This window comes from Phalacrocorax aristotelis, chromosome 2 (assembly GCF_949628215.1).
Source record: "Phalacrocorax aristotelis chromosome 2, bGulAri2.1, whole genome shotgun sequence".
NCBI classification, from domain to species: domain Eukaryota; kingdom Metazoa; phylum Chordata; class Aves; order Suliformes; family Phalacrocoracidae; genus Phalacrocorax; species Phalacrocorax aristotelis.
In genome coordinates, this window is record NC_134277.1 from 75,536,235 (window position 1) to 75,553,892 (window position 17,658).

The window sequence follows — 17,658 nt, forward strand, 5'->3', positions numbered from 1 at the left end:
ATAGCTTTGAATTTATAAGAGATTAAGACTTCCAACTCTCTAATTTTCTTCTGTAACAGCACCAAGGCCATTCTTCCTTTGTACTGTTTTAATTCACTGTTTATAACAGCACAAGCTACAGGTCTGCTTCCTTTTGAGCACTTAAGCGGGATCACTGGGAGGAAGACAAAAACAAGCCATTTTAGTTAGAGACGAAAAGTGGCACCAAGACCCACATGAGTCATCCCAAGCTCCGAGTTCTTAATTTATCTAAAGGACTGTCCTGATAAACTCTAACTTTAGGTAAAAATAACACTCTGATACAGATAAGAGATGCAAACCAATATTGCAGCTACTATGTTCTCAACTTTAACAAACTATAATATTTAGTGAAATAAATGAGTTTCCTTTCCCTAACATTATTTTATTAGTATTTTTATAACCCTACCAGCTCTCTGACCTCTTCATTTATCAGGAAATCAGACTCCAAAGGCAAGAAGCCTACACTTTAATAGATAGGACAAGAGAAAATCACTGAGTTGTGTTCAGTCTTTCTAAAACCTCATGACATTTATGATTTACATTAGCTTTCTATAAATCCTACTAACTCTCTGCTGGTCAAAAAAATAATCTTACAAGACAACAGGTATGTCCACATCCACTACTATTTGCCCATAGCAGTAACTGTTTGGAAACAGAACACTCTGAATCTTTTAGAGTATTTGCTACTCTACATGCAAAGCAAATTTGGCTGTGAAAAACAAGTCACATTTCAACATTTGTTCAGGATTATTTAGGATGTTGAACTATTTAAGAAAAATATCTTGAAAATGTTAAAATCCTGTTTAAGACTTACAAAGAAATAGCCTATCATAATTTTTCCTAGAATTTAAGAAAAACTCAATTTATAAAAGTTAAAGGATGCCAAATACTGATTATTCTTAGTGCCTTTCCCTAGGACTACCACCACCACCACATTCTTTAGTATTTCCACTAAATCCTTTAATACTTGTCTTCTGTTACTAAACCTATCTAGATTTAGGCCAAGGTTTTCCAAAAACAGTCAGTAATAGGTCAGTTCTGGGTGGGGTAATAAAGATATTTAGGAGTTAAGATTCTTTGCAAGAAGACTCCTCAGATGTCTCAAGACAACATCTTCCCTACCAAAGCTCATATGTGCACACTTGTGGAAAAAGTTCTCCTCTTAAAAACTACCAAATTAGGCAGGTAGCCAAAAGCTATCAAGCACTTCTGAAGATGCTGTCATATGAAGGGCAGGACACAGGTTAATCTGCCTGAGGCAGGAATACAGGTGGACCACCAGGTGAGACAGTACTACCTTCCCTTTCCCTTGACACACAGAAGTGGCTATTAGGCAGTTAAGTGAGTGGCCTTCAAGTGGGTCAAGAGAAAAATGGTGCTTCTCCAAAGCAGTGTTCCTAAAGCCAACAGAGGTGCTAGCCTGGCTGAGGTTCTCTAAGTTTTCTTACTCCATGGTACCATAAACACAGGATCAGTGATCAGGAGATAATCCTGCACTCTACAGTAGCTATGGAGAACAGCACAGTAGTAAATGTCAAACGTATTGGGGATGGGCCAGCACTGCCACTGACAGGACTATGGTAGCCACAATGAGCTTTTACCTGAGAGACATTTTGTGCTTTAAGGGAGAGTGTGTGTGTGTGTGTGTTTGTGTGAATATGTGTCTGTATATAAAAATAAGTAAAAACATATATATAAAAATGGCACAGACAACTAAGGTAATCTGACTAGTGTACTGCATTTTCCCTGCAGCAAGCAGAATATAAAGGCTGTCTGATTTTCCAAGTCAGAGCGTACTGAATATTCACGTAAATATTACAGTCTGACTATGCAATAACGCATCATAACATCAACTTTTTCTGTTGCTACAGTTTGTAGGTCATCTTAACGTTATCTCCAGTTTAACATTCCCTCTCTTTTCTGGACTTGTGGCCTAAGCAGTTTCACTAAATGCCTCCAATTCCTGTAAGATACACTTGGTGCCACCTTTTGCAAATATAACAACAATCAGCTAGCTAGTCCCAGCTTGTGACCAACACAATACAGATTTCAGGCTCATTATACACTTTTAGGAGAGACTGTGAAGAAAACCGGTACTTTTTAATCTTAAATTCAACCATACATGCAGATATTGTCTTTCCTTTTATACTGTATTTAGTAAGTGCAAAGCATCTTTACCTGACAGAGCATCTTGTGCTTCAAAAAATGTGCTGAGGCCTCCTTTCACATAAGCTAGGCTCCCCTCATTTTTCTTATTAGCTTGTTTCTTCAAATTCACAACAGCCATTTTTAGCTGATCAAAACTGGAAAAAAAAAAACAAAAAAACAAAAAACAAGAAAACCCCTGTGACATTCAAACAACAAGAAAGGTCAGCTAACGAATAAACAGAACAAACTACTTGGAAAATAATGGCAGCTACTTTTGCATCAGCTATTAAGGAATGAGTAATTGCTAATAAGTGTGCTTCTCAATAATGACAATTTACTCTTAGTCCAAAGGGTTTTTAGTATTAATCCTAAATGCAGGGCTCCCACCACTTGTGATGGAATAGGCTTCTTTATAATACAAATTAGTCAAGAAATTTCTTCTAAACATGCAATATTGCTCTTAGTTAACTGTCTGTACTATATTAAATAGGTGCTAGTACAATGTATTACACTTAGTACACTAGGTTAAGTACTGGGATGTTAGAATTCTCTTTATTAATAACCACTTTTGTTTAACTTTGCAGCTTAGTGCACAACCCTTCTTCACTTTCAGTTTCTGAATTCCTTCAATATTTCTATGTTGGTTTGGACACACAGTTCAGAATTGAACATCATATTAGTGCAAAAATAAAGACAAGCTGAACAGATTCCTGCTTTACAAAAGTATGCATTTTATATGTAGCCTATTGAATTGTTTTTGAAAGAGACTTCATAGGGGAATATTAATCACCTACTCATCACTGTTTGTATGGTAGGTTTCTTTTTATCTTAGTTTCCTAATCTTTCTAGATTATTGCCAGTTTACATTTCATTTCACATTTTTATTTTTTGCAAACAGCTGCAATTATTTTAGAAGCCTTTTGTCATGACATTCTTCATTACTTGCATATCTTTTTTTTGTTCATGATGATGAATATTATCTCAGCAGTTATGCTACTGGATTCATTATAAAAGCACTATCACGAACAAGCTCAGAAATGAAAATATAACACGATTTTCATCCTTGAAGTATTTTCTCCTAGCTTCTCCAAACCCATCTCCCTCATACAGGAGAATCAAACAAAAAACTGCACTATATCTCAGTGAAGAGAGGGAAACAATGAAGCAGGAAATTAAGACATACGGCAAATCAACCAAAACTCGTTGCCCATTTTAAAGTGTCAGAAAAAGACATATTAAGAAAACAAACGCAACTTTAGCCCAGGCAGCGAGAAGGCTATCACCACCTGATGGGAGATGAAACACACTGGTGCACTTAGAGACATTTTCCTTTTTATACTGATGATGTCACAACATTTTGGTTTATTTCCTGTTTCCATCTGCTGGACAGAAGTCACATTACTCAATAGCTGGACTGGTCTACTTGGGCATACAAGAAGTAGTTACCAGGAGCATTTTCAAACTAACAAAAATGCGTACAGTGGTCTTTTTAAGCACTGTTTTATGTTTTCTGATGATTGAATAGTATGTCTAAATAGTTTGTTTATATATGTCAGGATATTGCCAGGGGTATATACATAAAAAAAGATGTTATTTTGATTGCTTAAAAAGAATTTCCTTCAAGGAAAAAACAGACATAAACTAACCAAAACATCAGTGCACCACACATTCAGAACTCTCGATACCTGAGGTTACATAAAGGACAAGAACTAAAGTGTTGCTGTGTGTTTCCAGAAAAACAGCACAAATGATACGGGGCAGATAATTATATAATTCCAGATTATTTCTAAGACTACATATTTTGAAGTGGGAAGAAAAAAGTTTTGCTGCTGCTTTATTTAAAAATCTATTTATAATTAGATTCAAAACATGAGTGGATTCATCCTACCATTTGAGCCATTCTTCCTTTTGAGTTCTACACAGCTTTTGCACCTTCTACACTAAGATTTGGATTTTATAAACCCATATAAAGTGAATTAATATGCAAAAAACCAGCTTTCATTTAAAAAACAAAAATTAATACTTCTTATTCTACTGGACTGAGGGGACCATGACTTGAAACTATTAATATGCAAAGACATAAATCAATGGAAGATTTCTTATCCCAAGAAAAAAACAAAGAACTTAAGCTTATACTAGACAAAGTGTTTCTTAATAGGAGGCTTCAAATTTACATGAGAATGGACTTCAGGAACTCACCCATTGGCATAATACAAGTTTAAAAGGGACCATACAAGCTAATGTAATTATTTAAGTTATCAATTCACAGCACTGATGACCAGAAAAATAATTTTATTGACACCTTGTCCTATTAGAGATTATGCTGTTGCTCATATTCCATGGTAATTCTGATAGAGAGAGTAATTTGATCAGTTCTAAGAAGTTATTTAACTCTTTTTTGGATCCACAGCATCCTTAGAATGTACCTAAGCCATCTATGACAGACAGCTGTCAAATCAAATCTCAGCACTCTCCTGCGATAGTGATTCCACAGCTTTCCAAGTTACACTGTCCCAGGGATCAAGCAATCTAATATTGTTTTTAATCTGCAACTAAATCTCCCTTGTGGCAAAGTGAGACAGCTTGTTCTACTCTTGGTAAACCAAGAACAACTGATGGCTATCCTTGAACTGGCCACTATGTATTTCAGAACATGCATTCTATATTAGTTTTGTTTCTTTTCTAAAAGCACTTAATTCATTCAAGCTGTATAGGCACAGATATAAATATACTCCTATTTTTGTAGCTCAGCTTTCATTACTTTCTTAAAGCAGTGGCCAAAACTGGGCAGAGCACTTTGCAGCTTTAGTAACGCCGAGCAGAATAATTATCCCCATGTCTTATGTAATACAGTCTTGCTGATACACCCCAGAAGACGATTTGTACTAGACAGCCAACTGGTATTTATGGCGTGTTACAAACACCAGATTGCCTTCTGTACTACTGTTGCCCAACCTCAGGTGTGTACTTTGCTGCTTGCCTTCCTTGCACCCCTTAGAGCCTTGCACTCAACTGTTTCACAATTGCTACAGCCAAAGCTGCCACTGGTTATCAGATCCCCTGCCTTGCCTGCAATAATCAGATTTAGGAAAGCAGCTTCCCTGACTGCCCACCTGGCAGCTATGTTAGAAGTCATTCCCAGAACTCTCCACAGGCCTCCTGGATTGCTGCCTTTCCTGTAAATATCAGGGAGTTTAAGTCTCATACAGGAACCAGGGACTGGTCTCTGGAGACTTCCTCAAGTTGCTTAAGGAAGATCTCGTTCACTTCCTCATCCCACTGCTATGTCACCCTTTCCAGCCTCTTGAACAAGCTCTCAACCATCCTGCCACCTGCTCCATAAGAGGGATCATATATTTATTCAAGTTGACCTTTGAGTGAAGGAACAAATCCCTCTCGTCTTTCCTGGGTATCTTTCTCAGAAGGCCTCTTCCCACCCATCACAGAACACCAGGCATATGAACTATCCCAGTTTATTCCAGTTATATGCTTGTCTAGTCCCACATGTGGAGCTCTGGCTCCTCTTACTTGTTTCCCACGCTGCATGTGAGTGTGCAATGGCACTTGAGGTTAGACCCTTCCAACCGGTTTTGTAATCCCCAACAGTGCTCTCAATGCCATCACTGAACCACACATGTAGCACTCTGTCCCTTCACTTAACTGCAAGCTGTTATCACCATCCCCTGACATTCCTAACTTGAAGCCCTTGTCACCAAAGTGTAAACCTCTGCCAGCAAAGGTGCTATGCTCTCGCCCCACTTTTTCAAATGAAGCCCATTTCTTCCTAGCGGTCCTTGTTCTTTAGTAATGGATCCATGTCTATAGAAGTGAAAAATGCTGCCTTTGAAGCCAGCGGTACAGCCATCTGTGAACCTGCAGGATGCATCCACTACTACCTGAAGCTTTCCCCTTCATCTGTAAATTAAAGAGAATACATGGACTCCCATGACACTTTTGTCCCCAGGGTTTTGCAGTCACTCTTGGTCTGTTTTACATCTCTCTTGCCAGTGTCACAGGTGCCCACATGAATAAGCAACAAAATGGTAACAGTCCAAGGGCCAAACGTAAAGGAAATGTCTTAAAAACAGCTACAACACAAGCTGTTTGTCTTTCTCACTTCATTATCCCCTCAGCTTTTTTTTTTAAACCTGATGATCCCCGAAGTTATCAGATTGTGGTAGATAGTGTTGTGATAGAGTGTTGCATCACTCCTCTTTTAGTTACTGTCATTATGTGCGTACTGGGTAATAATGTTCTCTTGCTGTTGTTTTGGCTCTTTGATCTACCATCACTTTGAGAGGAAATGGAAGTATTTCCCCGAGTATATTAATGCTTATTTCTGGAGCTCCCAAAACCACACACACTATCTCCCACCGCCCAACCTCCTCCAAAAAAACACCAACCCACACCTGTTTCTACATTAGATAACAAAAAAATTAAATAAATATGCAAAGGGTTATTTCCCTTCAAATTGCAATCAGAATACCCAGCTGCAAAACAAAAAGGCTCATCATCTCTACTAAAAATGGCTTCCAGTATTATCCGAACACCAGCAGATAAAAAGTTTCAGAACTCAGTTATACACACAAAAATTTATTTATATAATGCAGTCATGTAAGTACTTATTATGAACTAGATTTAAAAAATGGAGACATGGTCAAGGTTTTAAGACATTTACCTCAAAGATCTTACTCACTTGTGGAAAATGCTATAGTAAAAGAAATTTGACAAGAGTTAACTAAAAACTAACCGATACTACTAACAATTTTACTCTTAGTCTGTTCAGTGCCCTTATCCTGAGCCTCTAGTCATGACTTAAGTTAATACCTGGAGTTTCCACTCAAGGCCATGCTGCCTAACTTCTTGATTCATAATCTACTTTAGCCTGAAGCAAGACAACTACCATCTGACACTGGAGGGGAGGGGATGGGGGAAGAGGCCATAAATCAGATCTGGCTAAAATTGAAGTTTTCCTCATAACCACAATGAGCAAACTGGTTGATTCAAGTTTCTAGCCAAGCAGAAACACTACAGGCAGTAGAGACTACTGGTCTATTACTGTAAATGTCAACCACCAATGACATCTATTGTATAATGAAGTAACATCAAATGACTTGCGTTTAAAACAATTATTTACATGACAGAAACAAACCTTGTTGTTGAATGATTCTCAATCAGGTACCAGGCAGCAGAAAAGTTTTCACTAGTGAAATCGGCACTCATCCCAGGAAACAGTGCCTCTAAATCTTTTTGAGGAAATCTGCCTCTGAAAAATGAATATTCATTTCATCAGTGAGACATACTCTGGTAAACAGCTTACAATTAAGTGTCACATAAAAAAACCCAACCGAAAGAAAAATCATGTTCCAACAAGATGTAAGTATAAACTGATATCTCACCATGAAATTAAATCTGGTATTACAAACACATGTAGTGTCACTGGACAAGAAAAGACTGAAACCTAACCTAAGCAAAACTAATTTTACTATTTTGATTTCACCATTACACATGACAGAAATGTTGCCTGTACAAAACGCTTCTAAAGAGAACTGCCTTCAGAACATGGGACTAGACAGACTCACCGTGATACTAACAACACTCAAATGCATGACCACTAATGCTGAATGAACTCAAAAGTCAACTCTACCTTTAACAAGAAAATCAGTACACCAAGCCAAGTAAATAAGAGAGAATATTTTCTATAAGCCATGAACCAGTATCTATCTAACTTTAAAATGACAGGACATCACCAGGTTGACAGCTTCTAAGTGATCTTGCACCATCAGTGTCTATTGGTCCACGTGCAGAAGTAGACCCATGGAAACAAAGGAAGATACACAGAGCATACTTCCATTATATAAACACACTGAAAGAAATCCTGAGTTAAAATCATCCTCTTGCAAAACAGAATACACTGATCTATCTGTTTGTAGCACACAAAACAAAGGAAAATAGGCATGTCTTAAGGAACAGCATGCTTTGTTTTTATTCAGTCTTACAATGCATAAAGATAGCATGCAAGCCTATTCCTTGTGAAAGCAGTTTCTCTGCTACAGTATTTTTGAAACTACAAGTACCTTCTAAAATACTCACACAGAAAAGGTATTCCATTTATTTTAAGTCAGTGTAATAAATATATTTAAAGCACTTTGATGAAAACATGACAATCTTCATCCCTCAATCCAGACACACACTTAACACTTGGCAATATTCATTCCACCATGCACTGTCAATACATCACCAGGTGCACTCATCACTCTGTTCTTTACCACCAGCTGCATCCCATCTTCAGAAACTAATCACAGCAAACTAGTTTACTTTTGGTCAGCCCTGAACTGGTCAGGCAGTTTGACTAGATGATCATTATTGGTCACTTCCAACTGAAATTTTCTATTCTATTCTAAAAATTTACTATGTAATTTTTGTATCACAACGTCAAATCAAGTCAATAAAATACCTCTCTGATGCTCACAAGCCAGGTGAACTCTGCTATACAAGTACACTGTAACAAATGCAAACCTGTCATACTTCACATTTGACAAACTTGGGCGGGGGTAGCAATCCAGAGTCAGCTATTGCAATTACATTTAATACATATGAAAAGCCCTTTGAATGGACACGAAAGTAGTGATTTATTAGTTTTGTTTTTTCTGTAATCTAAACATATTTCAAGATAGCTAAAGCTGGTTTTATTACAAAAAGCAAACTGCAGATTAAGTGAAGCAAATATAAAGGCAGACACATTTAGAAGTACAATTATATAAAAACAAGAGTTGTTTTCTGTACGTTTTTATTCCTATCTAAATGGTCATTAGCACAAGCAGGTACAAAGGTCCTACATACATAATGACATGGCACAGAAGTCTCATCAGTAGCACCTGATTACAGCAGGGGCATGAAACAATGCTTTGTGAAAAACAAGCAAAAAAATCAAATGAGATGCAAGGAAAAGTGATGACAGACATGAAAAGTAGAGAGACAGGGAAAATAGTGCGAGAAACAGATGTAGCAACTAAAAATGAAGGTCCCAACATTTGTCTGGCTTTAATGAAAAAGTGATAATGTTAATATAAAAATTTATAAACATAAGTAGTAAGATTCAGGATTACCAATGACACTGAATTTCATGAATTCCAGTTAGTTAGCAGAAAATTCTGATGGATGCAAGAAGAAAGTTTCAATTCATCCTTCCTTTAAACCCTTTTTAAGATACCTTATTTTTCATTCAAAGTAGTTGGAAGTGCCCAGTAGGCACGTGAACTTGCTTGCAGGACAGTACTTGACACGTGATACATGTCATGGTTGTCCAAAAATGCGTTTATATTAAATCCATGCATGGTGGCATCTTTGTGGTCAACTACATTTTTAATGCTAAAAACCAAAAACAATAAAAAGCTTTCCATTACCTCAAAAGGAACTCAGACCTTCAGTGCAAGCACTATATGAGTGCATGCACACAACAGAGAAGCAGAATTTTGTTCATATTTTTTCAGAACTTCAATGTATTTTCTCAGAAGCCAAAAGAAACAGATACAACACAAAAAGCACATACACTCCGCAAGTATACCATTACCAAATGCTACTTATTATTGCAAGACTGTAGGATATATGCATGACAGTTTGAACTTATGCATGAGCTCTACAATTCCTAGGGGAAAAAAAGAAAAAATGGGAGAGATGGGGACCAAGAATTTAGCTAGGGATGTAGTAAGTTCCTCCAAATGAGTTCTGCTCACAGACAGTGGGACCAAAATGAAAGGGTTTTTACAGTTTGATGTTTGACTGCATTGAAACGTTATTAGGAGCTTTTTTCCCAGCAGATGTTATTTGTCCAGAACCATAAATTAGCAATGCATTTATGGGTGCTTTTATCTGTGCACACATATTTTAGACATAGTCACAACAGAGCAGAAACATGAATGCAAACGTGTGCGGTATGTTAACAATATGTTATACTCTATGGTGTAGTATCCTCCTTTTTATCATAAATTTTACCAGTAGTTTTTCCACTAACAGATATGGGGAGCTTGAAATGACTTGCTACAGCTGTCTTCACAATAAGCTGCTCACTAAAAAGTCCAAACTGAAAGCAACTGTATTTCTAAAGTGTCCGGCTAGATGCATCTAAAGAGAGACTTGATTCCACATACACAAGTTTGTTTCATTAACTTCCATTAGGAAATTAAATAAGTAAGTCTTTGGAAGCTGTTCTCATGAAACTTTACTTACCGTTTACTTACAAACAAGCACATATGAGACTTCAGAAAGTATTTCAGTTTTACTCATTTCAACATTATGGGGTGAATATGAACTAGTAGCAAAAGCTGAGACCATGCTGACACACAATGAAATTGTTGATTATTTTTCTGTTGATTTGCCTGATATAAAAGAATCACTTCAGGAAGCAACTCTGAATACTTAATCATTGATTAAAAAGCAAGCACTGTAAAAGAAACTGAGAATCACAAATTGAATCTAGAAAACCTCAGAAAAAGAAGAGAGATGCTTACCATCCTTGACAACTCAACATATTTCACTACCTTCACAATTTCAGCTAAGGAACACATACTAGATTTATACCATAGTACTTTCTACTAGGCAGACTATTTTATCTAAAACGGAATCAAATCTGGTACTAGACCTCTAGTTAACATTTTAAGGTAGTCTTATTCATGCATCAGCAACAATATTCAATATAGAAGTGATTATGATTTCATATACTATTTCCATGAGAACTATAATAAAAATAGGTTGGTTTCAAGCTGGTATACACTTTCACTTCCCTCAAAGACATTTTGACTATATCTATGCAGTCATGCAGTATTAGATGTAGTGGTCCTTCCTTCCATGTAAAGGGCATGCACATCTACTTTGGATTCAAAGCACATTGGACACAATCAAGTCACCTGTGCTACATGTGCGCTCCCCTACCCCAAACTTTAGGTTCTGTATAGCCTGATACTCAATAAATCTGATTTAACATCACAGCATATATCGTTTCATACAAACTCTACTACAGAACTTGTGCATGTACAGAACATTTATATTCTCCAGAGGTTTAAGATTAGCTATAGCCTCCATGGCCAAATCACAGCCTCCAAGCAGTCACAGTTGAGTAACAAGCAACATAACACAATAGATACGAATGAACAGAGCCTGACTATGAACAGAGCTAAACAAGTTGTAATTTTTCTGTAAAGGTTATTTTGCTCCCAGAGCTTCAGAATGTTATAGTATGCTTTTCAGCATACATGACAATACTTGCAGATTAAAGGCAAGCCCCAGAACAGGATACAGCCACCAAAAGGTAACTTGAACCTCAATTCCACAGGAGTTTATAGGTCAAAAGGAGCAACTTTAAATAAACACAGATCCTGAATAGCAACCAGCATAAACAAGCTCCAGCTAGAGCAGCTATACACCCTCCCCTCTGTCTGGTACCAGCCAGACTCCTAGAACCAGACTTTGTACCAACTGTACTGTATTAATCATGCATGCAAGAAGACAAGTATAAGGGACACTGAAGTAGACTAAACTCAACAAATCAGAAGGTGTTAACAAAGGTCATTCCAACAACAAAAAAAAAAAAGAGAAGGATGCACTCTGGCAATTATTCCCTCATAGCACTGGGTTTATCAGAAATATGACAGCAAAATGACAACCATATTTGAAAAACAGCAGAATGTGATAAGAGAAATCTACTAAAAGATTGTAGGCTGATAACTGCAACTGATGCATCAGCCTTACAAGCAGTAAAACTGTTACTATATTTTTAACATCATAAAATTAGGACCATATACTACTATATACTGCGTCTCTCTCCTGCAAGTCTCAATTTTTCCGCATGCATCTCTGTGATACAAATTTCCACAAGTCTATCACATTCAAGGATGAAACTGACTACATTTCCATACAAGCCACTTGAAAATAAATATCAAGGACCCCAGAAAGTCTTTTCCTATCTCATGGTAGCAAGCTGACATCTACCATTAGGTGGCAGCGTAAGATCATCTGTTCCCTCTTCCCAGATGAGCTGTTTTGGAAGCTTTCGTGGGAAGAGGGAAGCATCTGTATTGAGTGGGTGGATACAGAAGTATGTGGAATGTACTTAGCATGTGAGCATTTGCTTTCATGTACGAGATGGATCCACCATAATGACCTCTGCTACATGCAAAACAACAAACACTACTCAATTTTTTCTAACCACCACTAGGTCTGACTGCTGCTCTGCTTTGCAGAGAATGTACTTCCTTAGTCTGACAGAGTAGGTAGGCGTGGCAGGGAACGTTTGATTTAACAAGGGCTTGCAGGAGGGAAAAAGTATGTGGTACCTCTGAACAAGCAATTCATTCATGAATTTTATATAGATCTAAATTTTCCAACAGATTTCAACCAGTGCCTACATGAAACAGGTATCACATATTCCTTCCCAGAACTGTTCAAGATCCTGAACAATCCTATGCCAGTGGAACGTAACCTACCAAACTGCTCTTGTAACAGCTCTCAACTGCAAAAACCAACCCAAGTACTACAACATTGCTGTTAGTGTTTTCATACCAAGTTTCCACATTTCTCAGACTGAGGCACCTATTCTGTATACTCTTTAAGCCTCCCTGTAAGTGTTTCTGGCTACATCTGCCTAACACCACAGCCAGAAATATTCCTTGCAGAGGAAGGTGGCACAGATCTGCTTTACACTTAAAGACAGCATAAAGATGGTGATAGAAAAATAAAGCTTCGTATCAGTCTTGACTCCATCCTGAAAACTAAAAAACTAGAACTCAAAGATTAACGATTTTAAATACTTATTTTCTTGTGTGAAAGAAATACTTAATAGCATACACACAATACGCACTAAGTGATAGCAATGTAAAAGACCCTCATCTAATGGATCAGTTCCGTGCTTCAAAAGAGGAACAGACAACTGTTAGCAAGGCAGGAGAATCTTCTATGAATACATTTGTGACTTTAAGGATCACCACTGAAACTTAACCAGCAAGTTCAAGTTTCATTACAATATAAGTAAATTTATTGTTTACCAAGATTCTTAGTTGTATGTCACAAAAACAGCAATTCATTCTCAGAAAATATGAAGAACTTCTCAGCCAGAAATCATGTATATTTACTACTTGTTAAACTTGCAGGCTGAAAGATGATGGCTCACACAGTGTATACATACAACATTTAAAATATCTTGACTATGTAAAAAACAACCAGGAGGATGAGTGCGTGTCCCTAGTTCTTACTTTGAATCCTTGCGACATTTGAATATGAAAAGAAAATTCCAGTGCATATTGCGAGTATATATATTACTCCTACGATATACTTACAGGTGGTATTCTAATTATTAATAGAATGTGTAAGACCCGCTATTATTTAGTTCCCTTAATTCACAGTTCAAACCTTTTGTTCACTTAAATCCCAGTCACTCCCAATTAAACTCCAATCTTAAGTCTACTGAGTCAGAATAAATTTTTTTCATCCCTGTGCTTGCCCAACACCCAAAAGTTTATTGAAATGCTGTACTAAAGCATTTCTGTTCATTACTTACGGGATTCTTTTCTCTAATATTCCAATGCCCTGTTTGCAACACCTTGAAAGTACCCACTTGAATGATTCAAAAGCTATGATTAATTTTTAAACTCATTTTAACTGGACAAAGAACCATAAAAACCCACAAAAGGAACTTTTAGAGATAAGCACAACCCATATTAAAAAAAAAATTTAAAAATTACAACAGATAGGCAATCTAACTCTTTTCCATGCCGCAGATTGTCTTTTCTGAATCATTTGCTGATGACTGGGAAACACTTGCTAGAGGATGACCTCTTTCACTCTTTCAGTCTGTAGTCTACCCACCTCCTGCCTCTTCTTCAGTGTGCTCCCATCTACCTTATTCCTACCCTACTTTCTGACATCTATTTTTCACTGATTTTCTCCCTGGTCCTATCTTTAAATGTTTCCTTTGTTTACCACTATTTGCATAACCAATACAAGGCACTCCTTTCCCTTCCTTATTAGCCATCAGGCTACAAAAGTTGTAAATCCCACCAAGCCATACCAATGCCAAATGCTTCAGCTTCAAAATTAAAATGCAATTAATATTGTATTAGGCTTTCTTTTATTTTAAAGCATCCCAAAGTTCTAACAATTTTTATCGCTTCTAGTGACAAATTATTCCCATGCCTAGTAAGTTAATGCTAATATCTTGTTTATCCACTCCCTTTCTTAATTTATAATTGCCTTTTTTTCACTACCTTCTACAACTTGTCATTACTTACCCATCCCATACGTCAAGTATTTGCAAACATGCAAGTTCAGTTAAACTACAAGTTATTAGAGATTATTGTATAAAGTATACATCACATTGCTCCAATTTTTCAAGCAAATAATGAAAGATTTCCATTGGGGAGACACTTTTTAAACACAGAATGTTTCATCTATAGTCACAACTATTAACACCGTGCTGTCATCCATAGCATGAGGGCAGACCAGGCTTTTCTCCTTCCCTACCTCTCTCCCCTCTCCACAACTTAACCCTCAATCCTTCTACACAATTATTTGTTATACTGACTAGTGTTCCTTCTCTCAAACTGGCCATTTTCAATACCAGTGCTTGCCATAATCCTCATGCTTCACCTCTACTGAACTTGGAGATCAATGAACTGGGCTTGATACTATGCTTGCCTTAATATTTCCCTATCCCACCCCCACCCCCCCAAAAAAAAAGTTCTTTCCTATCTGTATTTACATATTTAGGACTTATTTCTTTTCCACACAAAATCTGAGGTTTCATTAATATGATATTTTCTGATGCTTTCAGATGAAACATTTAAAACATATCGTTGGTCTCCTATTTAACAAACATCCAAACAGATGACTAAATTAAACAAATCCTAAACTAATGCAGATAATTTCTAGCAGATAATTCTTAATCACATTGACACTACCTTAATTGTAAGAACTATCCATTTTGGTTATGAAGTCAAATACTACATTAGAAGTTTTGCTAAAATAAGAACAAGTTAAAAGTAACTGTGTCATAACCACCATATTTACAAAAAGAAGTATTGTGAGATACATATGGATAGAGGACTATACAACAGAACCAGTTACCTTCACTTAAATCCCAGATAAAATAATGGAAAAGCTGTTGCAGGGTTCAACAAATACAGAACTACAGCAGAGAAAATTAGATGTATTGTCAGCCAGTCACAACTGTTTCATACAATGTTTGACAACATATTATACAGGCTTTGATATTAAGTGCTTCATTGAAAAAAAGTAACCAGACAAAATTAATATATCATTTTAAAGACTTGCTACCGTAAGAGTGATTAAAACCTTAGTTTTATGCAATGCAACTAGAATACATCACATGGATCAAAGAACTAACTCAAAAAACCCCCAATCCATGGAGAAGCCTAAGAACATCTGTAGGTAAAGTTTTACTAAAGCCCACATTCCTCTTTTATCAGTATTTACATCATCACCAATGAAAGCTTTATCACCCATATTTTTTGATAAATAGTTGGTAAAAATATTAAGAAAAACTATCATCTGGACTGAGAAGACAGACTCGTCAAGGAAGCAAATAGAGAAACAGTCAAATGCAAAAATATATAGCTAAGATAAAGGAATCTAGGCCATCCCTACAGAATAATGAGCAGCCATGCCAGCAGCAGAAGTAGCAGCTCAAGAGAATCTAACAAGCCACTCACTGCTAGTTGCCAGGATTGTTATGTTTTTGTTGTTTGTTTTTGTTTTTTTTTTTTTAATTTATGAACAGGGGAGGAAGAGTGAAGGAGACAGGAAGTCTTCTGGTAAGACACTGGAATATTGTCTGCAGTCCTAGAGTCCACATTTTAATAGGGTTGGAAAACTGAAGATGAAAAGAAATATCTGTCAGAAGTTATATCAGAGGCTGGAGAAAAATACTTAGAGACAAAATCTTCACCTTATTACAAAAAAATTGGGTTTGCATTTTGAAAAGGAAGAAAAATACGTATTCAAACTAGGAAATAAATGCACAGCCAGAGGCTGGGAAGCTAATGACAGATCCACTGGAAATCCCATAGAGATTCAGGGAAAGTTCAGTTTCCCGATCAGAAAAAGGTAACAATGGACACTGCAGGTTTTCTCCAATACACTCCTCCTCACAAACAGGATATTCAGCAGATGAGACCCCTAGTAATAAGCTAATTTTAAATAGCTTTTGTTTCTGGTAGAGCTGGTATCTTGATCACGAGAAATATTATTCCTGATGCTATTTCTAGGAGTTGGTCAGGTTTGGAGCCCTAAGAATGTCCCATTTAAAGTCTTCTAATTCCATTTATCACTCTATATAAAGTTTCCGTTTCAGAAAAAAAAGTCATAAATTCCACCATATTTATGAACGAAAGTAAAGAAGTCTGTCAGCTGGAAAACAGTATTAATATTTCAATAAAATAAACTACTTGGTTTGGTAACATAAATCACATTTACAGTCCAATTTTAGCAACAGATACCAATCTAAACATCCTTAAAAGCCCCATGAAACTCAAATGCAACAGTAATTGTTCCATAACTACAATATATAAATCCAAAGCCCTAGGTTATTTAGCAGTCCTCAAAAACTAAACGTCACTGGGGTTCAATATATCAGGCTTTTAGGCTACCTACAGTTCTAACTGATGATCCAGAAAACAACTCTCTTGACTACCAAATAGCATACCAACAGCTAATATATGTGTGTATTTTTAAATCTTTCCCTGCTCTGAAAGCCATTAAACTTCTCTGGAATTCAAATGCACATATAGAGAAAACCACCAAAAAAAGTGGATTAAAGGCATTTGGTACTCACTTGTCTATTTCAATACCAAGTGGATTAGCTGGACGTAAGGACAAGGGGGGAATCCCTTTGTTCCTATCAGTGCGCATGTCGTAATAGTTCATTTCATCCACCCAGACAGCAGACTGATCCAAGATACCTAGAGAAAACAAAGTGCAGATCCTTAAAACAACAAGGGCAGTCCAGCACCATCAACTTCTAACATACTGATTTAATTTGAAAAATCCTGATAAATATAAAATGCATGCCTAGGTAATATACTGGAAGATACATGGCAAAACAACCTGGATGCAGTTATGCTAAATTATTTTATTATAGCTGCTGAAAATGTATTCGTGGCTAGGCTTCAAACATTACCTCTTACAGACTGCACAGCTTCCTGTACATTAATAGCATTTGCTTGATCATGTAGTATTTTCATTCCTCCAACTACTTTGGTATCTGTCCAAATTTCACCATCTACTACTTTCAAAACAAGCAATTACTTGGACACCCCCTTATTTGCATATTTTTGGGGAAGATCCCTTTTCTGTGCCACTCACTAACCAAAAAGTAAGTGAACTTTGGCCAGACGCCAAGATGGACGACGCAATGGACACAGGACCGACTTTGTTTCCGAGGCAAAATAGGTCTTGGCCCTTAGCCAAAAATGCAGCCAG

General features: G+C 36.8%; 1 protein-coding gene across 1 annotated transcript in view; it reads right to left on the bottom strand.

Annotated features, from left to right (window-relative positions):
• Nucleotides 1-17,658, bottom strand: part of EXOC2 (exocyst complex component 2) — a 134,867-nt gene that overhangs the window by 96,899 nt on the left and 20,310 nt on the right. Inside the window, exons 4-6 of the mRNA XM_075084156.1 lie at nt 17,012-17,138; nt 7,322-7,435; nt 2,200-2,324 (exon numbers count right to left, since the gene is read on the bottom strand). Coding sequence (XP_074940257.1) covers nt 2,200-2,324; nt 7,322-7,435; nt 17,012-17,138 — 366 coding nt within the window. The remainder of the gene's footprint in view (nt 1-2,199; nt 2,325-7,321; nt 7,436-17,011; nt 17,139-17,658) is intronic.